The sequence below is a fragment of the Seriola dumerili genome, unplaced genomic scaffold (genome assembly GCF_002260705.1).
Source record: "Seriola dumerili isolate Sdu_G_001 unplaced genomic scaffold, Sdu_1.0 BDQW01000138.1, whole genome shotgun sequence".
Classification (NCBI taxonomy): Eukaryota; Metazoa; Chordata; class Actinopteri; order Carangiformes; family Carangidae; genus Seriola; species Seriola dumerili.
This window is the reverse complement of record NW_019174393.1, coordinates 17,431,781-17,457,869: the sequence shown is the minus strand read 5'-3', so window position 1 is coordinate 17,457,869 and position 26,089 is coordinate 17,431,781. Positions and strand designations below refer to the sequence as shown.

Sequence of the window (26,089 nt, the reverse complement as noted above, 5' to 3'; positions counted from 1 at the left end):
CCTAAAATGGCGATTCGAAGAAGTGCAGTTTTTTTTGGTACGTAGGTGTTGGCTTCATTTTTCAGCCTCGGAGGTTGCCGCTTGGTCAAAATGCCTTTCCACGCTGCCGTGACACAACCTTCGAAAGGATGCAACTTCGTTTGTACGTAGCAGCCAGATGAACTTGATTCGCATGCACATCGTTTTGACTCAGTTGTGTTAAATTACTGTTATTTATCTGCTAGATAGTTGGTTTTAATCAGTTGTTGGTTCGGTGTTTGAAGATTAGTCCTGTGGTAGACCCTCTATCCTGATGTCCTTTTTTTTTATTTGTTTGTTTGTTTATTAAGCCGCTGGTGACAGTTGTGGCTGGAGACATCATGTTTTCAGGTGCTCTGTCCGTATGTACAGATTGTAGGTAGAGATACGTCCCCTTCGCATGAATGCGATATCTCAGGAACACTCCCAAGAGTTTCCCATGAAATTTAAAATTTTGAAATTTGATCAATTACAAGTAAATGTAGCTGAAAAATTTGTATCTAAAGCATTCCAATTACATAGTATGTGGATTTTGTGTATGCAAGAAATATGTGTGTGCACAATGAGCTTACTAGACATACAGACTGCGCAATGGCAGACTATGAGGCGGACGCACTGCTGTAAACTGGAAGTGGTTTGATGCCATGGATGATGTGATGGGGCAGAGACCATTCATAACCCATGAAATATCAAACTCCTGCAGCAGTGGACTCTCATTCAGAGCAAGTAGTTAAGTCTCCAGCTAAGAGTAAGTGCGAGTGCGAGTGGCTCACATTCCTCAGGGAGCTCCGGGAGAGAGAGGAGAGGGAGAAAAGAGCGGAAGAAAGGGAGGAGAAGAGAGAGAGAGAGAGAGAGGCCCTAGAGAGAGGAGACAGGAAGAGAGATGGCTCAGTGACAGAAGGGACATAGAGTGGAGGGAGAGTTGGTTTTCCCCTTCTCTGTAACTCAGCTTGGAGAGTTGGTGCCACAGACAAACCTGTAACCAGCACAATGACTGACACAGTGACTGTTGAGTGTCTGAGGCTGCACACACATCCCTCCTGCTGGTGCTGTCCCAACCTGAGACAAAGCTCTACCTGACAAGTGAAATGAAGGGGGGAAAAAAGTCCCTGGCTCCTTGAGCAGGGTTTAATTGATGTCTGTGTGTTGAAATATTAAAAAACAAATATGTCTGCAGTTGCTCTCCATTGTCTGCCTTTAGGACCCTAAAATAGTTTTTAATGATAATAAATATTAATGGTAAAAAAAAAAAAAACTAAAAAGTACTGCTGAAAACATCCTTATAGATAATGTTGAAAGAGTTCAGTACTCATCAGCTCCGTTCATCTATTTCTTCAGAGCTATGTGTGGTGTAAGAAGCCAAAAACAAACAATTAGTTCTAATCTACGGAGCCCCTGGGGGGGAGGGGGGGGCTGTTGTGCAACAGAAACTTTTGCGTGCTCACAAGAAAGCAGGGTTATTTATGGGAGGCCAATTAGGGTGAATCACCATGAAACTATGCACATACATATCAAATTGACCACATACACAGTGAACATGCATATACACACTTCGCATTTACACACCACCATCTTAACACAGCTTGATACATATGCGCTCATTGCGCTGGCATGGAGCGCCGTGTTTTGTGTGGGCATGTAACCATGGATGTATTATAAGACTGGTCATGAGGTCTTGTGAACCAGGGAACCTCCTCACACTACCGATAGCCTCCTCCGAATGGCTGCCTGCCATTGCTACTCTCCATGAAGTTTTTACTTTCTCTGAGGAGCTGATGGTCCACTGTGCCACCGCCCGTCGGTGTCTACAGGTGGAGGTGGCGCATCTGCAATTATGCTAAGCTCCTGAAAACCGTAGAGACAAATGCGTCAAGTTCATGGAACTAGAAACTACCGCATCGTGTCCTGACCTCTAGAATATTATTTTAATTTTTTACACGCATAGCCCTCTGTGCCAGCACAATGAGCGAATATGTATCCAGAAGTCAGTAAGTACATCAACACAAACAAGCTGCCTATGGCTGTGTTAAGATGAGCACACGAAACCTTCGCGTGCGTACGCGAAACTTTCTGGTGCGCACCAGACACTCAGAGACACTTATTATGCATAAAAATTTTCCCTTAAAAAATGTGTTTTAGTCACACATATGACAACTATCATTAAGCTCTAAGTGATCTTTTTGTCTGCAACTACTTCTTGCTCATCTGGTATTTTTCAAAACAAGTCCAGTTTTTACTGGTGTCCATATACCTGCACCTAAACTCTGACATTAACTAAAGCTTTCACTGTCTCCTGCCTACTCGTCTTTTATACGTTGCCAAACTAACTAGTGGACACTAAATGAACCATTAATAGTGTTAAAACTCACTTGAATACTCTGTAACAAGATGTGAAGAAGTCAAACACTTACTCTAAGCAAAGAGGGGCTTTCTCAGCGTCAGATCGTGGCTGGAATAAAGGTTTCTAAGGGGGCAGTAATACACTTTGCAGAAACTGAATCAGTAGTATCTAAAGCATGATCAGGCAGAGCAAAAGTGACCATGCCATCAGAAGATCAATAAATTAAGCACAGTTCCCTGAGAGATAGAAAAGCAACTTCATCACAGACGTAGAATTCACTAAATAAAGAACGCAAGACTCCAATTAGCAAAAGAAGGCTGCGTTGTCGTGGTCTCAGAGGACGGGGAGCAGACTGTAAACCACTTCTCAGGGGAGGAAACAAGGTCAAATGTTTGTGGTGGGCTAACAAATACCAACATTTACTGACGAATCCCAAGTTTGAGATTCATGGTAGTAACAGATGGGTGTATGTAAGGAGAGGAACAGGAGAGTGAGAAAAACTGTAGTGTATCTAACCAACAGTGAAACATGGTGGTGGGAATATTCAAGTCTGGGGTGGAGTTGGACACCTGCATGATACTGACTACACCCCGATCAAGGAGAAGTACCACTACACTCTCCAGAGACATGCTACACGCTCTGGTTTGCATCTTTGTGGAGAAGGATTCACACTGCAGCAGGACAATGACCCAAACACACCTCAAAGCTTTTTAAGAACTAGTTGAAGACCAAAGACGACCGAGGAGTCCCCCGCAGTCACCTGACCTCAGCCCCAATGAACATTTATGGGGGTTCTTAAAGACTGAGAGAGTCAAGCAGTCTGTGACATCACAAGAAGCTTTCTCTGCAGCATTGTCAGATCATCCTGGGTTAATAAAGGTCATCAGGTTTTATACTGGTGGAGTCAGTGCCAGCTGTGTTGCTGACATTAAAGTAACAGGCCGACAAACCAAATACTAAGATTTTGAAATTCATGCACATTTTTTAACTTTTCACTGAAGTTGTTAAACTGATGTTATAATTTATAATAAAACAATTTGTTTTACATTTAACAATACAAACAAATGCAATGTTAAAGTGTCTTGACCAGTATACACACGCACCAAAACCGGACACTGGACCAAACATGTTTTACTGGTAAATCCGATGCTGAACAGGTTTGGGTCTAGAGGATAACATTTGTGGGAGGATAACATTTGTAACAAACAGGGTGAGGATGGAGTTTGGGGCATACTTGTTGTTGGGCAGATATAGATAAGGATCTGTATATCTACCCTTTTAGCTTGTGACCTCTTAAAGGGGTCATTTTTAAGTTTTCTTGCTGTGAGCAGTTGGTGGTGATTGTCACTTGGCAAGAGCTTTGGCCATCATCTTTGTAAGACAAGGTTATAATACGTCCTCTGAGCAGCTACGTCTTCAGGGCAGATTGGAGGCTGCAGTGAGATCCTATCGGAAAGTGACAAGTAGGTTTGCCACCTGTCCTATATAATACGGAATCATCCCACATTTGAAAATAAAATTTGTCCCATATTTTCATATACATCATTTCATTTATAAACTACGTTCTCAAAGTGCTGCGAATAATGTAAAACGAAACCAGTTATCAACTACAAGTGGATTGGAGAAGTTTATCAGTGAGCAATAGACTGACGAGCTCTGTGTGCTGTGAGAAAATACATGTATGGCTGCCTTCTACAGATAAAGACAGTAGTATGGTGCCCCCATGGCTCACCTGGTAGAACGCATACCATACAGGCTTAGTCCCAACCACAGTGGCCTGGGTTCAGATCTGACCCGTGGCCCTTTGCTGCATCTCTCTATCCCAGACTTACTTTCCTCTCTGATACTAATTGAAAATCAACATTAGGCTCCATTTTTTTGTTACCCTTGATATTGTAGTTATTTTGGATTATTAGCACATGAAAGAGTGTCTGTCTACGAGGGGTCCCTTACTTCTTCACATAGAAGGTGGCAACCCTAGAGATGGGCTGAGGCTAGCTCTGTAGCATGCTAACTTCAGTAGAAGAAAAGACGTGGTAGAGACAAGAGTGAACATTGGCGTTGCTTTCCACCTCTGGAGACAGCTGTTGCTGAGGAAAGGAATGAAGTTTGATGCTGAACTCACATTTCCTCACTGGTGAGGAAACAGCTGTTAATGCTAACATTGGCTATGTAGCAGTAGCAAAACTTACAAATAGCTTGCGTCCCCTCATCACAGGTAATAGTTTTGGTGTTGACTTGAGTTGTGAGCAGTTTCCCTGTCTTAGATTGTTTGATATTGAGGTTTTCACACACACAGCCTCAACAGATAAATGGATTCAGTGTTTTATAAGAAAGAAGCCAAACCTAGAGAGGATTAATAAAATGTAGGATTTCTTCATCCGACGCCTCAGAATTAACTTGGGACCCCATGGGGGTTCTCACTCTTGTTCCTTCATGAAGCCTGCTGCATGACTTACTCTCATTTACCTTCTGTGTGTGACTGTGTGATTACATTAAGCAAAGGAAAGACGACTTGTCCTCTATTAGTGGTCCTGCACCAGTGTCCAGCTGTTCAGGGTCTACTGGACGACACTCAGCCATCAGACAGAGCAGCTTTTGTCTGATAAATCCTAACAAGCAAGCAGCCAAATTGGAGTCACAAGTCCGCACTGTCTGCGGAGAGTTCCAGGCTGCGGGGTTGTGGGGGCTGCAACTTTTCTACCTCAGCTGGGTCATAATTCAAGTCAAATCATGATCTGAGCAGCAGGATCTGGGGAAGTATAAGAGTGTTCTAAGGCAATATGGAGAGCTGGCACTGTTTGCTGCTGCTGTGCACACTAAGTTTAGTGCTGGCCTCTGGAGAGGAGACGAAAAATGATGATGACATCGACCTTGTCAGCTTTCTGAGAAGTATCTACCCCGGGCTGCTGGTGAGAGACGAGCCGTTAGTCATCAACCGACACGTTGAGATAAACTCCCTGAAGGAGCTGGGACGCCCGGAGGTCCACTCAATCACAGAGCCGACCAAGGACAAGCCGGTCAGTCAGGATACAAATGTGGCACCTGGACCTCTGGTGTTAACCAAAGATGGACGGATCAAGGGGATTACGGTGGATAAGGCCCATATATTCTATGGGATACCGTACGCAGACCCTCCTGTTGGGGCTTACCGCTGGAAGCCCCCCAGACCTGTGAGTCCTTGGTCGGGGGTTTATAATGCCTCCTTCCCCAGGCCAGCATGCATGCAGGCCTGCAGCGGACCTAGCACTGAGGAGTGTCCTCGATTAGTAAGTAACTTCTCACTTCTTTGCATGATGTCTTCGTATTTACTTTAGGCAGTAATAGCATGTTTGGATTTTTGGTGTGGCACAGCATGACTCACAGCGACAGTAAAATCACTTTCACCAACAGTAAAGACGACAGTTGTACTGACAGGAAAAGGTCAAGATTAGAGGTTTGGTTATATATTCATTAAAGTCAAACATACTGTGGGCAAACAAATCTAGTTGTTAGTGGACAGAACTGCAGAATCACAATATTTAGAGAGTGTGAGTGCCTTACAGGAACTGGAATGTGGCATCCATTCATTCTAGTGAAAGTTCATCGCCCGGTTTATGCCAAAAACATGTCTCACGATCTGGTTTGCTGTCACATGCACATTATTGTCTCTCCCTGCAGGGGAAATACAGAGGCCATGAGTTCAAGTTAAAATGTGGATTACTTGTATTACGTTTCAGTGGTCTAAATGCTGCTTCTTGGCACTTGTACGGACAGCAGTGCTGTGGAGAAATTCAGAATCTTTTATTGTGTCTTTGTTGACCTAAAAGAAGCTTATTTCAAATATGAGCCTAAAGATGCATCAGCCTGTAAAACATCTTGTATGTCTTTTTTTTTTTAAAAAAATGTAAAATGTAATTTCTGCCAGCTTGCTAAAATTGTCCAAAACTTCAGAGGACATGTCACCTGGGACTTGACCACAGGTAGGTGTGGCCCTGTTGTATAACTATACACATAAAGATAACAAAAAACAAAGGTGCAGTTGTTACTAACTTCATTTGAGTGCTACGGTGCTCTTTTGACTAAGATCTGGTTAATGAAAGAAATTTGATTTTAAAACCCTCGTAACAGTACTCAGAGCATTCTGAACAGACACTGTGGTCTATCACATCAGTTTATTATGAACACAAAACAAATCACCAAAATAAATTCACAAAAAAGGAATTGAGAGTCCACTGGCCTTTGCCAGATTAAACCAACTCAAACCAACCCCTTGACTGTCCCATACAGTCCAAAGCAGCAGTCCACAGTCCATTTCCCATTCAAACAACTCCTCCCTTCAAAATGCAGAAATTATTATCCAGGTACAGGAAGAAAAAAAAAAAGGATCCAAAAAGAATCAAACTCACCGAATGCAGCGCTGAGGTTTAGTACTGCGGCCTAGAGTTGATCTCTGGTCCTCAGCTTCTATTGCTAAAGTCCTCCACTCGCAGAATTCCCATGACCTCTGTGTAGATGAGGCTTTACCACAGAGGAAGACAAATGCCTTTTCTCAGCTGTTGCAGACAGCTTATTTTTTCAGAGCTCTCCTGTCTCCCTCTCTCTGTTCTCCTTCACCAAACAACTCACCTGTCTTTGTTCTCCTGGCCACAGCCCCACACCTGTGACCCTGGCTGCCACCACTGCCCTGGAACAGGAAGCTACACTTGGCCTCCACAATAAAAGCATGGGTGGCAGGAATGGATTAAAATCTAGGGCTTAACCTTGGAAGGATTTCTTTAATATTAAACTTCCTAATTTACAAATTTATATTACTTCCCCCACACACTAGTGGCTGTGTCACACAGAAGTACATTTGACTGCTGGGAGAAAAGTTGTATTCACAGTAATTATGAGCAGCAGTGTCAGATAATCGTCAGCTCCTTGGTCGTAATTTCAAGACAGAAATAGTGGGAATATCTGACAGCATCAATATCTCATACGTGGTGAAAATCTGAATTTTTATTATGAAGCTAAAGAAAATGAGTGCTTACACTTAATGTGTAAATTGACATAATAACTGAAGAACATTTTTACCCTGGCAGGATTATAAATTACAGTTAGACCTGAACAAAAGATTGATATTGATTCGTCTCGTGTCCCTAAAAGGTCAGCGAGGACTGTCTCTACCTCAACATCTTTGTCCCTCTGGATGTGAACTTCAGCTCCCCTCTGCGGAGCCCGCTGCCCGTCATGGTGTGGATCCATGGAGGGGATTTTATCGCTGGTTCTGCCTCCAAGCCGCTGTATGATGGACGCTTCATCAGTAACTTCACCCGCACTGTTTTAGTGAGCATGGAGTACCGACTGGGTAAGAAAGTTTGGTAGAATTTAAAAATGTGCCTCTTCCAGTGCATAGTAATAAAGGGAAACAAGCTTATCTGTATATTTCTATCTATATATATAATTTTTATGTCCTATTATGGATGAACTTTAGCTCGGGAGTTGGTCTGGAAAAGGCAACAAACAAACATCTCATTGAAGACATTAATCGCTTTAGTTAAATGGAGTGTTTATTGTGGAGTGTATGTGTGTGTGTGTGTATGTGTGTGTGTGTCTGTGTGCGTGAGACTGGATAATGTGTTGGTAATTACTCTGCTTTCCTGGAGGACTGAAAACAGTAGCTGTGATATTTAAGTGGTTAATGTGGAACTTGGAGGAAATTAATGTCTTGCTGGAGTCAATTATGTGTCGCTGAGCATGTGAATTGATGCATGACTTAAGGTGCGTTCGGGTTCCTCGTGTCGGGCAAAGACCTTCACACCTCAGCTGCAGGGAATTATGGGATTTTGGACCAGCAGGAAGCTCTTCTGTGGGTCCAGAGGAACATCGCTGTGTTTGGAGGTGATCCCAGCAAGGTGAGCCGGCACACTGACGAGCACTCGCAGACGCGCACGTACTTCTACTTCGATATTTGACGTAATGCATTCCCCACCCTGTTACCCGAACCTTAAACATCTCAACTAAATGCTGAACCCCAACCATAACCTGAACCTGAACCTAAACCTAAGTCAAAGGTTTTAGAGCACCCCCATTTTTCCAGATTTTAGTGAAATTAAAGCAGTTTAAGAAATTAAGAAATTGAATTTACAGCTTTCCTGCAGCAATGGGAGTAAATTAAGCCTTGAAGATTGATGCAAATATTATTCCTCCAGGTGCCTTAACTTTTGTTGATGACTTATAAACCGTGTTGAGACAAACTGTGTTATTACAGCCACTGATGCGTTATCAGGACAATACTGTACTGCAGGAAACACGGCTCTATATTACTGTCAGAATGGTGAGAAAAAGCCAAGTAACAAAGGAAGGCAGACTGCCTGGTCTGGGCTTCATCCTACAGCAAGATAAGGAGCCAAAACATTAGAGGAAAAGAACCAGACGGAGGCTCCACATGATGAAGACCAGCACAGTCTCCAGACTTAAACCCCATGGAGCTGGTTTGGGATGAACTGGACTGAACTGGGAACTTCTGCAGCAGTGTTGGGAATAACTTTCTGAGCAATGTTTGATTTCCATTGTAGAGAGCACACTTAAAGTGAGTCAAAACATTTTGATTGAATGTACAACTTAAAGGTCCCATATAGTCTAAAGGCAGATGTCCATGTGTTGTTTGATTATAAAGCAGGTCTAGGTTCTATGTTAATACTGTGAAAGTATCAAAGCCTCAGTCCACAGAGAAATGCACACGGCCTGCTGTATGACCGTACACACGTACAAAAAATAAAGGTGCAGTTATAGCAATCAGCTTAAGTTTTAATTCTTGTTACTAACATAATTCAAGTGCTACTATGCTCTTTTTACTGGTTAATTAAAGTAATTAAAAAAAAAAAAAAACCTAGTAGTACCCACAGAGCATACTGAACAGAAACTTAAATGTAATTTTTCAAATCAATTTATTATGAACACAAAACAGGACGGACGTCCACATTACTCCAGAGTTTTCATTCCCCTAAAACAGAGACTTTTAGAAACGCTGCTGGCCGCGTTTTAGTTTGAAAAAGGGTCTGGACGGGCAGAAACTGAGACATAGGCACCCACGGTCACTCCTGATTGGGTCTTATCAGCCTCGACTACCTGTGGTGAATACAAGCTGAATAACAAATTACAAGTGTTACTTACCTTGTTGTCTTTGCAGCTGTTGTTCGGTTACATTCTGTATTTTTAACGCTACAGCTATCTCTGCTGTTCTCATTCGGAGTATTTTCTGCAACTAATAAACTGCAGAGTAGACAAAGTGCTTCCTGTTTACAGCGGGCTTGCTCAGATTTCACAGAGCTGATTCTTCTCACTGCCAAAATTCTAAGTTTCCTATTGTGGTTTTTAATGGTAAACCTGTGTGTTGTGTTGTGTTGTGTTGTGGTGTGTTGTTTGTCAGGTGACAATATTTGGAGAGAGCGCGGGTGCTCAGTCGGTGAGTCTTCACCTGATGATCCAGAGCAGTAAGCCTCTGTTCAAACAAGCCGTCCTGCAGAGTCTGCCCTTCTCAATCCCTCTGAAGACCAGGTGAGGGTCGATACTGCGCACTGATGTTTCTACTCTCACTGCCTCAGGTTCAAAAATATGACGAATTAGTCATTCGCCTGACTAACCGCAGTTTCTAAAGTCAAATGAGAATCGTACATGTTTTCCCCCCTTTTTCCTTAAGCTCTTTAATGATTCAGTGGTTTCCCAGCATGCCGAGGGGGAAAACGTCAGCCTGAACTGTAATCGTTTTTTCCTGCGTCTCTTTCTCAGACACGACGCCCTGAAGCTGGGAAAAAACTTTGCTAAACAGACCAACTGCTCCGTGAGCGACATCGTCTGCCTGCTGTCTCTCACCCCGCAGGCCGTCCTGACCGCCCAGATGAAAACAAGTAAGACGCCATGAACACCGGCCTACGCTCCCCCAAATTTAGAGCGCCTCTCAGGGCTGCCCACATAGTTACATAAGACGGCAGGATGTAGTGCGCTTATCTGCAGAAGATGATGAAAGACATTATTTTTATCCGGAGCTGTGGCGTATTAGAAAACAAAATCATGAAAACAAAGGAGCACTGAGCCTCTAAAGGGGCAATTAGCTGGATTTTACTGCCTCACCGCACAAAATGACTGTAATATATCTGCAGGGTTGACAGGGTTATTGATCAGTATCACTGACTCACAAGTTGCGTCATCAGCTCCTGTTTTCTCCTTGTCTGAACTCTCTCTCAGGCCCAAAAATCTGCAAGGAAAAGAGACACATCTCAGCTCTGCTGCCAAAACAATCTAATCAGGAGTAGGTTTAATATAGCAGCACTCTCCGTGTTATAAAACACAGACTGCATCTTTTGATCTAACTGATGTGTTTTTGATGTCAGGTTCCAAGATCGTGAACCCGTTCAGGTTCCTGGAGGTGTTTGAGACGTGGGGTCCGTATATCGATGGGGATTTAATAAAGGAACAGGCCGTCGCTGCCTTCCAGAAGGGCCACTGGCAGAAAGAGAAGTCGGTGCTGTTGGGTAAGAGCCAGTAGGAGAGAAACGGCAGCGTACTGGTGTGAAGCTGCCTCTGATTTAGTCAAATGTAATTCTACTTAAGTGCAATTTTGAGATGCTTAGGGCTATTTTAACAGTCCAAAGCGTGTGGTGCAAGTACATTTAGGGCGTGTCCATGTGTCTTTTGCTGTTTTAACAATGGAAAAAACTGTCACTGCCTCAGGTGCATGGTTCAAAAGGGTTCCTCTTAATTATTGATGGGAGTGGGCGTAACATTCAATAAACCAATCACAGTGTCATCTCCCATTCCCTTTTAAAAGCTAGCAATGTAACTTGGCAGATTACTATTATAACAGTAGCACTGTTTTACACAGAATTAGATTTTGTTTGTGGTGAATTGATCACGTTGTGACTGACGCAGCAGCTCTGTGCACCCCGAGGGGCAAGGAAGGCCTGAGCGAATCAATGCGCTGCACTCAGCTCTACAGTGAAACAACGGCACAAATCATGAGACGTGTAAAGAAATTTTCGGTTCATTATGAAACTGTGGTGACAAATTCAGTCTGGGTGATGAATGGGAAACACTGGCACACTGTGTTACTGCGTAACAGGCGCGTGTTTTGCACCTGCCTATGTAGGTGGGTATAAATTTGCTTGACAACTGAATAGATAAGAAAAATAAAAAAACAAGGTTGTTTATTGCAGCTTTGGTTTTCATTTGTTTTTAACAAAGTAACCAGACCACTGTGATGGGCTGGTCATTCAATGTGATGAATTCAGCGACCCGCTCTGTAATCTTCTTGTCCTTGACGCTGTCTCAAGGAAATTTCTCTGTCCTTTTAAACGTATCTTCCAGTGCCGCCTCGGTGCAGCCTTTGCCTGAGTTACCTGAGTGAACTCGCTGTATTCCCTGTTACTACTGCCTCGCTTTCCATTTTAAAATATTTCCACACTGCAGACAGTTCAGCTGCATTGTGCCCTTCATTTATGACACCTGTGTGACAGCTGATGTAAAACAAACAATCAGGTTTAGGTTCACGCTCAAAAAAAGCCAATACCGATCTTTGAGCTCGGATCGGAATGTCCCTACTTTCTCGATGATTCGCCCTTAAAATAACAGTGAAATACTACGCCTCTGAATTCAGACCAAGTTTTTGTTGGTCAATCACGCAATGCACCGCTTTGATCCAAGTGTAAGATAGAGCCCTTAATCTTTCCTCGAGTGTCTTCATTTTCTGCTGCTTTATTCTTCTACTCAACCAAACTTCAGAGGGAAAATATTGTACTTTTTATGCCTTTACATTCAACTTGACAGCTACAGTTTCCTTGCAGATTCAGATTTTATCCACAAAATCTATAATGAGCTTTTAATATTTATAATTAGCTTATAATATATGATGCATTTGTTGTTGGTCGAGGTCAGGCAGGCACATACATGCTGACATAAGCGCAACAACCCAACATTCAGGGCCTGATCAAAGCGCTAATGGGCCCCAGGGTCGAGTTGTGGACCCTGAATCAGAGACCCTACACTTCCACTTGTTGGTTATAGACTCATTAAATGCTAAATTATTCAAGAATATGCACCATGAACGCATCATTTCAACTGAAATATTGAAGGAATAATTCAGCATCTCGAGATGCTTATTCGCCCTCTGTCGAGTTAGATGAAAAGATCAATACCACTCTACAGGCTACAGGCAGCAGACAGCTAGCTTGTCTTAGCATAAAAACTGGAAACAGGGAGAAAAAAGGACAGTGTGGGAAGCAAAATCTGGCTACTAGCACATCTAAAGCTCACTGATTAGCCCGTTGTATCTGTTTTATCTTGTTACGTAAATAAGGGTATTTCCCCAAAATGTTGTACTGTTCCTTTAAAGGTATTAAAACTAGATCTCGACACAGGGCTGCTCTTCAAGACAGGGCCTCAGGCACTTTGAGTAGTTAAAATGACGTTAAAATGCTGCTCGCACATTAATGCATGATAATAATCAATTTTTATAATGTATACACTTAGAGCACTCACAGGAGTCATTCTGCTGCACAGTGAGTATTCTAAGTACACGTTGACAATAATATTTCTGAGCTTCTACAGAAGTAAGTTCTGAATGCTGAACTTTTACTCATAATGGAGCACATTTATTTATGTGCATTTCTACTTTTACTTCAGTAAAAGATGTTCATGATTCTTCCACCACTGCTCCGATGGTCAGGTCAATTTACCACAAGATCCAGAATTTACCCAGTTGCACTGCCTGGCTTAAGGTCGGCACACTACAAATTCAGTAGAATCATAAGAGCATGAACTAAAATTAATCCCTCTCCCTCCTAAATTACTTGATCTTATCTGTCTGATTTTACACAAATTACCACTAACATCAGTTCATTCTGGCATCACTGAGCCTCGAGAGTCACCTCTGGCCTGTGTAACCACTCTCTCAGCTGTTTGCTTTCAGCTTGACTCCCTTTGGTTCCCATTATAACAGAATTAGTTGCTGACATTGGCAGGATCACAACAAAGCTGAAAGAAAAAGCAATAATATATGCTGTCTTGGAAACTAAGTAGCCTAGTGAATGACGGTGAGAAGTGGTGTAAAATTGCCCACAGTCATAAAGAAGTAAAACATAAAGACAATCAGACAACAGAACGGTTGTGTGAAAGAGTAACAGGAAGGCTACAGACAACACATGGCTATTCTGGTTTGTTTGCCCTGACATTCTGTTTTCTTTTCTGCAGGTACAACCTCAGAAGAGGGGGTAATCTTTGTGTACGGCGTCTTCAACAAGCCGGTCTCGGCAGTGGAGTGCACTGTGTACATTACGGCCATCTTTAAACAACATGCCCTGCGGATCCTGCACAAGTACCTGCCCCTCTACAGGGATGCTGACCGCAGGGATATGCTTGCTCAGGTAAGATGCGCTCAATTGACATTTACGGATTCTTTTAATTTTCACTACAGCTGATACCGTGTCTGATACTGCAGAGTCCAAACTGCAGGTGCAGTCAAGGAGACATATCAGCAGAGGTGGACAAAGTTCACAGCTCCATTATTTGACTCAAAGTATAGATCCTCCTGGTGAAATGTGACTCTAATACAAGTGAAAGTTGTTCATTCAGATTTTAAAAAGATTTTTAAATTGACTCACTGTCGGAGCCAGACATTAGAGGAACTGCAGTTTTTGGTACTTCAGCGTTGGCTTCATTTTTCAACCCTGATGGTTGATGCTTGGTTTTATCACAGCATGTTCATGTTTTGAGTTTGAACAATATGCAAAAATCATATTGTGATTTTTTTCGACAGATATTGTGATTGTGACATGAGTATCAATTTCAGTTGAAATCATTTTTCATTCCATTTTCACTGAAGAAAAATTTAAAAACGACAATGATCATCTAGAGAATATTATTTGTAGGCCGGGGCCTCTCTTTAACACCACAATGCTCCATTTACGGTTTGTTGTGACACATGCAGCTCCTGCTATTTGGATATTGCACTTGGTCATATTGTGATTTTGATTATATTTCATTTAACTGTGCAGCCCTGGTTCAAATACAGAGTTGGACCAATGTGTACTGACACAGGAGAGGAAGAAAACCTCCTGCAGTTTTCTCTTTTCAATGCAAAGTGCAAGGCGGCAGGCTCGGCGAGCTACAGGGGGCAGGAGGTGGCACTCCCAGACATATTTAGTATTCAGTCACAGTTCATGGTGCAGTGGGGAGATGGTAGAGTCAAAACTGTGGCATGTCCCTCCACACTCACACACATACACACCTCCTGCATCTCTTTATAAAGGGCACATCTCCAGAGGACCAGGGGGGTCAGCACAAATGCCACAGAGCACAGCTGTAGATTCTCAGTTATGTTGGCAAACTGAAAAAAATTCAACAGTTTTGAAACTGTTTTGCAATAGAAATTACAAATTAAGGTTATTTCCTTTGTAAAGAGGAGGGTTTGTTTTTTTATCCCTTATTCATTAAAAGCACAACTGCAAACCTTTCCTCAGACATTCTATACTTATACATAAAAGTTAAGTATAAAAACCACTTGAAGGTCCCATATAGTCTAAAGGCAGATGTCCATGTGTTTGATTATAAAGCAGGTCTAGGTTCTATATTAATACTGTGAAAGTATCAAAGTGCTCAGTCCATAGAGAAATGGACACAGCCTGTATTCAGAAACTGAGCCTTAAAACCAGCCGTCAGGACTTCTGTAACTTTGTGATGTCACAACAAAGCAGTCACCGCTCTCAGCCACGCCACGCCCCGAGTTCTGCCCACCTGGACCCACCATCCAACCTTACAGGATTTGGTTTCTCTGAGTGTTTACCTGAAATCTTTTATATTTTTATCAGATCACTCAGAAAACAGTCAGCCAACCAGAAGAATGCTCAATGTCTCCTCTCTTCTGATTGGCTCTCTGACCTGTTGTTACTAGAGCTCCAGAGAGAAGCCTGAGAAAGGAGATGTAAACCTACATTGAGATGGTTTTTGGTTCTTAAAACCACAAATATATCTTCTTATGGATCAACACTTCAAATAAAACACAGGAGCTTTAAGAGGATGTATTTCCTCTGCTACAGGAGTTATCTAAGTTTCAGCTCAGAGAATACAGTGTATGTAAAGTTCACGGAAAAGAAAAATCTGTTCATAGAAGCTTAAGTTACTGAAGCAAGCTACTTTTGATCAGATCAGATTGAGGCAAATTGCATAGAATTAGTATTCTTCCATTTGATATGGCTTTGTCTCCTCTTCATCAGCTATCTGGTGGCTGTCAGGAAACTGTCAACCTGTTTCTAGCTGGATTATAGCTGTAAATGTCCAGAGCATCTCTCCAGAATTAAAGCACTGTCTGTGTTCAGAAATGGTAGCTTCTAAAAAGTAGCCTCTGTGAAAAAAGCCAAAGAAAAGGCTGCATTGACACTGTAACCTGCATATGAAGAGATTTTTTTGTTCCATATTTTTCTCACGCTCACAGACTGAAAAGTGAACACTCAAACACAGTTTCCCACACACACACATACACACACACTCAAACACACACACATGCGTCAATAACCACCCATTCAGTGGTTGTGTGGGAAGAGTGGTCATGCATGGATCAATGTTGCGCCCAGCCGGAGCTCGGTTTGTGACGAGGACCCAGCTGTCTCCCGCACACTCTCCAGCCTCTCCACGTCTGATGGGCCTGATGGGAATTGTAAACAATTGTTCTCTGCTGAAATTGGTTTGATGAAAAAAAAAAAAAGACGCATTTCAGCCCGATTAAGGAAAGACTTTGTCTACATATGTGTAGATGCTGCTATCCAGCATGAGGGCCGTCGTCTCAGTCTGTCACCTTACATAAATGTCCAGAATTACCACCACCGCTCAGCACACTTCACAGACTCGTCTTCAAAACCACATCCTTTCATTTGCCTACAGAGGGAGCTACAATCCCAGTTTCTCTTCATCTGGCCATAACAGCATTTTTTCCTCTATCATCATTTGTATGGGTGAAACATGTGGACCACCTGGAGTCAGGGAGTTTGTCTGTTTGAGATGCAGCCTGACTGCTCTCACTAAGAATCGACTCGCCTCTCATGAACATCTACAGTGACAGGAGAGACTGGCTGAGGAATCACAGCTGAAGTGCAAGACGGAGAGGGCTGGCAGAGGAGGAAACACAGGCTGGGTGACTGTATTTGTATTAATGAGGGCAGAATAGAATGAGTATTACAAACATCCCTCAGTATAGTGTATTTTCAAGCACCACAAACTACAACCTCCTGAATGTCTTTAAAAGAATTTAAACAAAAACAAAAGTAGGATTTATTACAGGTCTGTTGTATTAGGCTGAATTAGTTTTAGCAAGGTGTTCTTAATGATCTGCCACCAGAATGTAATATTAAACAATATTATTAACATTTTATGATTTGTTTAAAGATGTACTTATCAATATTTGTGTATGTCTAATATATAGTCCTGACCTTTTCCAACTCATGGCCCACTTGAAAATGTCAAACATGTTGACGGCCTACATCCGACCCCACAACAATACGGAGGCCAAATGATGCCTTCTCTGAGCACTTTTTATTTTAATGATAACGGTGGAGCTTTTGCTATAAATGTAGCACAGTCAGACTGAGAGAGCAAACAAGGATATGATGATGTTTGCCGGCGACAACATAAAAGAGTTTTAAGAAGAAGAAGAAAACTGTTTTTAAACACTTTTAATGTGATGTTACTTTTAAAAACATTATTTATATTTTTTATAGTTACCTTTTTTTTTTTTTTTTTTTGCTAATGATTTGTCGGCCCACTTGCAGTAACTTCGCGGCCTCAGCCCACAGGTTGGGAACCACTGGTCAAAAGACTATGAATGATGCTAAATTTCAAAGTGACGAACCCTCAGAGAACATCACCTGACTCTGCAGTTCCTCTCAGGTCAGTGTTTTAGCGTCTTTTAGCTAACTGGTGTGGTTTTACAACCCACAAGTTTACGGTTTTGGTTCAGTCTCACGAACTTGTTTCCAGCAGCGCAGGTGCTCAGTGCAGATGTAAACAAATCATAACCACAATCATTCCATCTCCAGAATCTGTAGCTTTTAGCAGTGGGGCTGTACTTGCTGGTAACTGAAAGAACATTTGTCAGCTCAGTTGTAAATCAAAGTATTTTTCCTTCCATGGTTAAAAGCTTATTAAAAGACTGTGGAAGCCACAGAAACTACCAAATATAACTATTGCAGTTTTTGTTAAGTTAGCATCACCCTGGTTCCCTTGACAAAAAGGCAATGGGATTTTTGCATTGTCTTTTGGATTACAGCAGAAAATAAACTCTGTGGCAAACAAAGGTTTATGATATTTACAGGTTTTTGTTCAGCAGGTTAATCTTCACTAATGAACACCACTTTATGATTTTTCAAGCTTAAATACAATCAGCAGAAGTAAAAAGCTAATGTTACATTAGTTAATTAATTGTCAATTGTTACTACAAAAGCCTTTACTCTTACAAAGTTAGTGATAAAGTATGAACATAACCAGGCTGTAAAGGAGGGCTGGTGAGCAGATCGGTTTTCATGTTCAACGTGATGTCGTTTATCGTCCCCGACAACCTCTGTAGTCTCATTTACACACTTGTTAGCAACCAGCGTTTTTTAACAGAAGTAAATGCTTAAAGAAATCAGGAATGGGGTATTTACTGACTTATTTAATGTTGTAGAATAAAATGTGAAAATGTCTTGAGCTTGTGTTAAACACAGACCTTATTCCAGCCATCTAACCAAAAACCCCCTCAAATAAAAAATGAGGGAATGAGAAGTGCCGAAATGCTAAAATGCTAACTAATTTCCAGGTTTTGGGACTCATTCCTGCGGCACTCTACAACAATGAGACTTTTTAAGGTCATATAAGTAAAAATGTGTGTGTGGTGTAGCTTGTTGTGAAGTTCTGCCTCCTTGTGGCCAAAAAAAGGATTAATGTAGTTTTAAGAGATGTCAAAGAACATTGTTTAAAGGAAAAATAATATGTATTTAGGTTAGATTATCCCAACAACATCACTAGTTTCATACTCCAACAGTAATTTAATTAATCTGAGAGCATGACTTAAGAATTTCTGCATATAATTAATAATGGTTTTTTTCTCCACATGACATAATGGCTACACAGTACTGCTCTCCTTTTACAGTTTCATGTGTTTTTGTCAGACTGTGTTTTGATGACTGTGAAAATATAGAGGTGGACTGACTCATGATTACAGAGAAGAAAAACCTCCAACAGTTTCCTCCCAGCATTTCCAATGCAAAGTGCAAGGTAGCAGCCTAGCTAGCAACCCGAGCTACAGGGGGTCAGGAGGTGACACTCCCTGACATATTTAGTATGCAGTCACAGTTCACGGTGCAGTAGAGAGACGATGGGAGTCACAACTGTAGTTTGTCCTTCCACACACACACACACACACACACACACACACACACACACACACACCACCTACTTCTCTTCATAAAGGGCACTTCTCCAGAGTACCACAGGGGTCAGAACAAATGTCAGCCAGTTCGTCATAGACGGGGCTGATGTGGAGAGCTTTAGGCTTGTCAGTGTGAGTGAAATTTTTTCTGCAGTAAGAGAAATCCAGTACCTGTTTTAACACACCAGAAACAACTCGACTAACAGCATCTTCTTTACCATTGAACACATCATAAGGAGCCTCTCTTTGAAATGCTTTGGACAACACTATAATACAACAGTATAATAAAAGCTAAGGACAAAAGAAAATGATACCCTCGGCTTTCTTTTGTCTTGGCTGCTGAGTTTCTGGCTGAGATTGGTTCATTATCTCACAGTGAACAGCAGATAGATCAGCTGATTGTCTTCAAAAGTTATGTCATGAACTTTTGTAGATTTTTGTCAAAATTGCGTGAAGATCTATCAAAGAGTCCATCCATGTTTACGGCGTCATATGCTATGATGTTAGCTGGACGTGGTTGCACCTTGTTTGCCACTGTGGTAGCGATGTTGTTCTCTACAGCAACAATTCCTTAAAAAAAATCATTTCCAATTAAAACCTGAAATGTGTTTCTTCCCCACAACAAGCAAATTGTTTACAGCCTCAGTGTTTTTGAGTTTGCTCCAAAGCAGATATTAGCAGATATTAACTTATGCCATATATAGACTGTTTTTGTTTGTTTTTTTTTTTATCTTGAAAAACATACCGCCCTGGCTCTAAAGCATCCTGCAGGGGGAAAGACCAATTGTGTTTCATGCATGGTAGTCTGTTCCAATTAATATAATTGGCACAAGTAATAAATCAGCCTCGGCTCTTCCTCTTGTCATTGTTTTTATTGTAGCAGCTCTCACCGGTTGGTGGGGATGTTGGAGCTGGGGTGGAGAGCGTCAAACCCCTGTGAAGCTCATTGCTGGCGCGCTAACAAGGACACATGTATAGCACATGTTTCTATGCAGCCGTAGATTCAGTGAATGTGAAGTAAAGTGTTCTTCCATTTATAACCTTTGATGACAGACGCCACCAAAATCACTGTATGTTGTACAAAAGAAAAAAAAAAATCAAGTTTTCAACCGCATTTCATGGTCTTCATCAGTGAATAGGGTTTTTGTCACGTGATAAAAATGACCGCTGATCCCATCCACTGTGGAAGCTTCAGAAAACATTGCAGAAATTATCTGATTTCTACAGACTTCAATATACCGGCTATTACATTGTGCCTCGTGTTGTTCAGCCTTTAATTTGGCTCCTGCGTCACGCTTGATTAGACTTAAAAAGACCTCTTTGTGCTGTTTCTGATAAAGCTGTGAGAATGACACCTGTTTGGTTTTCTGCTCTCCCATCTGTGGTGCAGAAAGCCCTCATTGTGCTCTCAGTTTTTTTTTTTTGTCTGTTCCGTTCGAGGTGGTAAATATTTAGCACATTCAACCTCTGTCTTGGTCTCCTATGTTAGCTCATTCGGGCCTCTGCAACTGGTATGAAATGTGACAGTAGCTGATATTAATATCTAACTTTATCCAGACTTATCTGTCCGCATCCTTTGGGAAAGAAAAGACAGTAATTCATTTTTAATTAAACTCATTTTTTCCTGTTATTACAGCATATTGCTGCATAAAGCTTAGGGGGTTTTTTTTAGCACTAACTGATAAATTTCTTGTCTATGTAAAAACAATACAACAATACCATACACACCAATGCAACACTAGATACAGTACAAATTTGCGCCTGATTATGCCGCTCGTTTTCAGCCTAATATCTGATATCTTTTCTTATATCTTTCCCTTTCAAAAACAGTTACATAGTAATAACAATAACAGTATTATTAAGCAAAGAAACAAAAGTTTTATTTCAGTTTTAACTTTTAATTCATGGTTTCACGTATAAGTCCCTCTAAACTTCTGAAAAGCAGCATTGGCAGCAGTGAAACCACAACCGACAGAGAGAAGAGATCTGTGTTGCGAGATCTCACGAGAGTTTGTTGCTGAGACAGAAACAGGTCTCTAATAAAACTTTCTCCCCATCTATCGGTCTGAAAAAAATGCCATCATAGTGTCGTGTTGTTCGAAAGATCTGTGACCAGTGAGAAATGGGTCCCGTATTTATTTGCGTGACTTTGGGGCGAAAGAATCATAATCTGTGATCACGTCCACTTCTCCCATTGGAGTGAACAGACTCAGACCCGCTGCTGGTCTCCTAAATACAGAGACAGGAAATGATTCTAAGTGCGCCGTCTCCTTTCTCAACTGTCTCTGCTATAACCCAGTTTCTTTATATTGTCACCTGAGAGCACTTACATTTGTAAAAGTCACTTTCATAACTGTTGGTCTTTGTGGCACAGTGTACATGAACAGGCTGTATTGCTCTCGGTGGGAATTGAAAGGTCTAGGAAGAGAAGGTCTAGACCTGCTCTATTTGGAAAGTGACTTGCGATAACTGCTGTTGTGAATTGGCGCTATACAAATAAAAACTGACTTGACTTGACTGACATTGATACTGGCGTTAGCTGAGGTTAGCCAAACACTGACATTAAGGCATTCATTACAGTGTTAAATCTATATGATCAAATGTTTACTGATACAGAAAAGCAGATTATTTTAGATGATTTTACCACAGAAATTAATGGGAAAAAAAGAAGATGCATATGAAAGTAAGCAGTAAAATATGATGGAGAGGGGAAAGATGGAGGGATGAAGAAGAGAAAGGGGGAGAAGATGTGGATAAGGGAGAGAGAACGAAGGAAAAGTTTATTTCCAGAGCTCGATAGTTGAATACATAGTAGACATTACATAACTTAATTTCTACCTGTGCTGTTGTGCATTTGGATGTGTGTGTGTGTGTGTGTGTGTGTGAGTCATGACTATCAGTGTTCGAGGACAGTATGTGCTTGTTAGAGATTCATACATTTGTGCATGTGCCTATTTGAAACAGACAAACGCATGTGTGCAGCGCAGCATGCCTGTGTGTGTCTGTGTGCGTCTGAGTGTGTTCTCAGGTGTCAGATGTGTGGGCGTAGGTTGTGTGCTGCTGAAAAAGACACACTGGTTTCCAGGTAACAGGCAAAAGAAGACGGTCTACCTTCTTTTTCCTTTGCTTCCTTTTAGCTGAGAGGGAACAATAGTTTGTTGCTGCTCTGCCCCCAGCCCGTCTCTGTGTAGATGCCACGCTAATCAGTTTCTATTCATTTCCACAAAAACACTGCAGAGACTGGAACATAGATAGTAAAGAGTAAAGAAAAAAATCTTCAACACTGCTGAACCGTTCTTTACAAATCTGTTTTATTTTCCCATAAATAGCTGAATGCAAACACTGTTTAACTTAGACCTGGTACCAGCACATGCAACAGAAAATCTGTTGAACAGAACTGGACCAAAAATATAACCCACTGGTCCTGAGGTCAAGAGTGATCTATTGTCCACCAAGCTGTAGCCACATTGGTTAGGTACTTTCATGATCATGGTCATGAGCCAATGAAAGACAAGTGGGAATATGTGATTTACTCTAAAAGATGTAATTGGAAAATGAAAAAAAAAAAACATTTATGAAAGATTTAAGAGATAAAAGATGCAGAGTGTCTATTTGCACCCAGGTGAAAATAGTTACAAGGCAGCTATTCAACTAATTACATCCATATGGAACACCCAATTGCTCCCTAAGCGCCTTGTTTTTTTGTGCCATTAAAAACAGTGTACAGGACTGCACACGTTGTTGTGGTGATGTTTTAATTGTCTGCTCCAGGCAGGTGTTCTTTAAACGCTATAACAGAAAGGCTTCAGTCGGGTGAGATAGTATAAAGAGCGACCACATAGGGATGAGACTGTGGTGAAAAGTTGGTATTTACTTATTTTTAGACTTCACTGATTTATTAACTTGGTTACTTTAAAGGTTATATTCTGTTTTCAGTGCAGTTTGGTTAGGTTTAGGGAACAAAACTGTTTCAGTAGTCAATAGTATTCAGCATGTGGGGAACATGAATGTCCAACAGCTGTTGAGATATTTCACTGAAAAATAAAAATTTCAGCCTCATGGTGGCAGACAAAAAGTCAGAGAATCACCAAACGGTATGTCACTGTGAAAACTGGTGGACTGACTGAGTGACTGACTGACTGATTGGCTGACTGGCTGGCTGACTGACTGACTGACTGACCCACATTGCCATCCATTGAAAAAAATCTATTCAGATCATTTAAAACTGACGTTCTTTTTATTTTCTGTCCTCAGATCGTCACCGACTATGTCTTCCTGTGTCCATCCAGGAGGTCGGCACGTGCCGGCACAGCAGTGGGCAGCAAGTTGTGGATGTACGTGTTCGACCACACGGCATCAGACCACCGCGTCTGGTCAGGTCTTACTTTCTGCTACCAGCATGCCTGCCATGGTGCCGAGCTACCTTTCCTCTTTGATTCGGCTGCAGTGGCCAACTTCACCCTGATGCCATCAGAGAAGCTGCTGTCCAATCGGATGCTGTGCTATTGGGGCGCCTTCGCCCACACTGGTGACCCTTCCTCACGAGTCCAACAGACGACTTTCTGCCGGGAGCAGCGTCTGCCTGTTTGGCCGCGCTATTCCGACACCAGCGGCTGGCTGGTCATGAACCTGACAGTTCGTTCACATGCACAGGTGGGAACCAGGAACCATATGTGTGACTTCTGGGACCAACTGGGCATCTACTAGTGAGGGGACAGTCTGAGCAGGGAGGTGTTGGGTTGCTTTTCATTGACGAAACATCAGTCTTTGCTTTTCTGTTGTAAAGTCAGAAAATCTTGCAGTGTGAAGTTGCAGTGTGTATTATATAATAAAACTATACAGTACATCATCAGTTTTATGTAATTTCTATCGTCTTTCTCCACAAACATATACTTTTAAAGTTAAGTAGTTCTCGTCAGTTTTTCAGAACTGCTTGAATTATCAGCATTCTGTCGCCATCTACTGGGCAGCAGTAGGTAAATCGGTAGTAAATTTTAAAAAATATAGTCAGTGGAAAAATGTAAGTAGATGCAGAAAGACACATTTGAGGACATCAGAATATGAATTCCAGCTTGCACTGCGGTTTGCAGCCAAGTGTTGAGGTTCAGCATCTCCTGACGCCTTGGTTCTTGGTTTAAGTATCTTGAGGTCTTGTTTACGAGTGAGGGTAAAATGGAGCATGAGATTGACAGGTGGATTGGTGCAGCATCAGCAATCAAGCGGCCAAAATGACTTTCCTCTGTAGGGTCGCTGGACTAACGCTTGGAGAGAAGGTAAGGAGCATAGACATTTGGTAGTAGAGCTGCTACTCCTTTGTGTCAAAAAGAGCCAGTTGAGGTAGTTTGGACATCTGATCAGGATCCTTCCTGGGCGCCTTCCACTACAGGTTTTCCGATCTCCTCCAACTTGTTGGAGAGACTATGTCTCATCTGGCCTGACCTTGGGATCCCCTGATGTGATTGTCAGTCACTCTGGCAATTACGTTATTCAAATGAAATAAATCCTGCACTAAGCAGTATTTTATATCAACAATAAAAATAACTTTTGGAGAATCATCATCACTCCACAGTCTGTTAGTCTATAGCTTTACAGCTGTTTTCAGTGAAAACGCTCAGATAAACCTACCTGACCGGCACCAATCAACATAGAGATGAAGTTAGCAACTATCTATCCAATGTTGCGCAGTATCGGGCAACTGTTTGCTAATGTATTCGCCAAATAAATTTAATTTTGTGGTTATACAGTATCTTAGTTGTGTTTACAGCCTTTAAGACTACTTCGAAAGGGCCAGTAAAATCAATTAAAGCAGGTATAACGTATGAACGTATTTCATTTGGGGCATATTTTTAACCAAAATGCAACAACTAAACACAATTTTAGCGCGGGAACCCTCAACGTTGCTGCGCTTACAGCAATAATACAAGCATGCAATAGCCGAGCATATTCTTAGCCTTAGGTGCCCACCAATAATCCACAGTGCAACAATATATACAAAGGTCCAGGGTTAAATGGTACAAAACATTACCGACTTCAAAGGCCTATTCAAACCGTTACCTTCCAGCAATATAAAGAAAGATATTAAAAACTATCAAAAAATTATGCTATACTGGTATATTCGGTCCTAATGGGTTTTAACCCCCAAAAGGCGAGGGCAGGTTTATCGAGTGCTTCTGGTATTTTATTATAAAAAATTAACATCTTACCATCTCTGAGACCGTGGTAATTAATGCAGTTCTTTCAGCCTTAGAATTACCTTCATGGACTGTGGTAATAGCTCTATTTTATTAGGAGAATGAACATGAATATTTGTTGTTTGTTACAGCCGGCCCTTCTGCAGCACTCAAACTAAAGACTTGTTCTCCGTTCAGTGAAGCCCAAGGATAACAGAGAGCAAGACCTGTCAATGTGGAAGAAAAGCAGCTGCATCTGCAGTGTTCTTGAGTCATGTCTCATCTTGAAGTGTTTCTAATTGTCAAAAGGAGATGTCGATGTCCACTGTAGTTTTACCCTGGAGACCGTGAGTGGTCTGGTCTCAAGGAGAAAATCATCATACTGATTTAGAAGGGTTTGTTTTTCTTTCATTTATCACAAAGAAACCACATAACTTCCTGTGCAGGAGAATTTTCACACTGAATACAAATGTAAAAGTTTTCATAAACAGGGTTAGAGTTGTGTTATATCATCTTGGAGCAAAGCAGACATTCATTTCTATGAAATTGTTGCAGATAATTACTTTAAGGATGAGTCAACAGTAGCTCTAAAGGTAGGCTTCTATTATCCAGATGTTTTCAGCTTACCAATCGTAAACATGTTTCCAGCCTCCAGGTACCTACCGGCCTTGCCAGTCTACTTCCTCTCTATCTCTGTATGCCACACACACACACACGCACACACACACACACACATATGCATACACGCACAAGATCGACATTATTGGCCATTTACACGTGTGCATTATAGGTAGAGTGCTGACACGTAGGGCGTGTTGAGGCCACCTCATTATCTCAGCAGACATTTACTTTGCTGTCATCCAGTATCAAAGCGTAGGCCACACTGTGACTGAGCCGTCTGAGATGGCCGCACAGCTAATCAATTGCAGATCATCCCAGCTCCGCGGCCACGGCTGGACTCTCACATGCTGTGTCTTTCTCCCCCTCCAAATCCTGCTGCTCATTACAGTGACAACTGATTGGAGAAAAGACAGAGTGTGAGCGAGAGAGAAGAAAAGAGAGACACTATTCTCTCTGTTGCCTGGATAATTTAGGAAAGGTTATGGAATCGATGTGTGGCTGTCACTCTCAAGCTTTAAATCGTGG

The 26,089-nt window shown here is 41.8% G+C and overlaps 1 protein-coding gene across 1 annotated transcript; it reads left to right on the top strand.

The window, feature by feature from the left end:
• The first annotated feature begins 5,056 nt into the window (after nt 1-5,056).
• LOC111224923 (cAMP-regulated D2 protein-like) lies at nt 5,057-23,625 on the top strand. Its single transcript, XM_022749620.1, has 8 exons — nt 5,057-5,628; nt 7,487-7,688; nt 8,102-8,235; nt 9,753-9,880; nt 10,112-10,230; nt 10,714-10,854; nt 13,568-13,740; nt 23,028-23,625. The coding sequence occupies exons 1-8, from the start codon at nt 5,143-5,145 to the stop codon at nt 23,478-23,480; spliced, it is 1,836 nt and encodes a 611-aa protein (XP_022605341.1). The 5' UTR covers nt 5,057-5,142; the 3' UTR covers nt 23,481-23,625.
• The last annotated feature ends 2,464 nt before the right edge of the window (nt 23,626-26,089 follow it).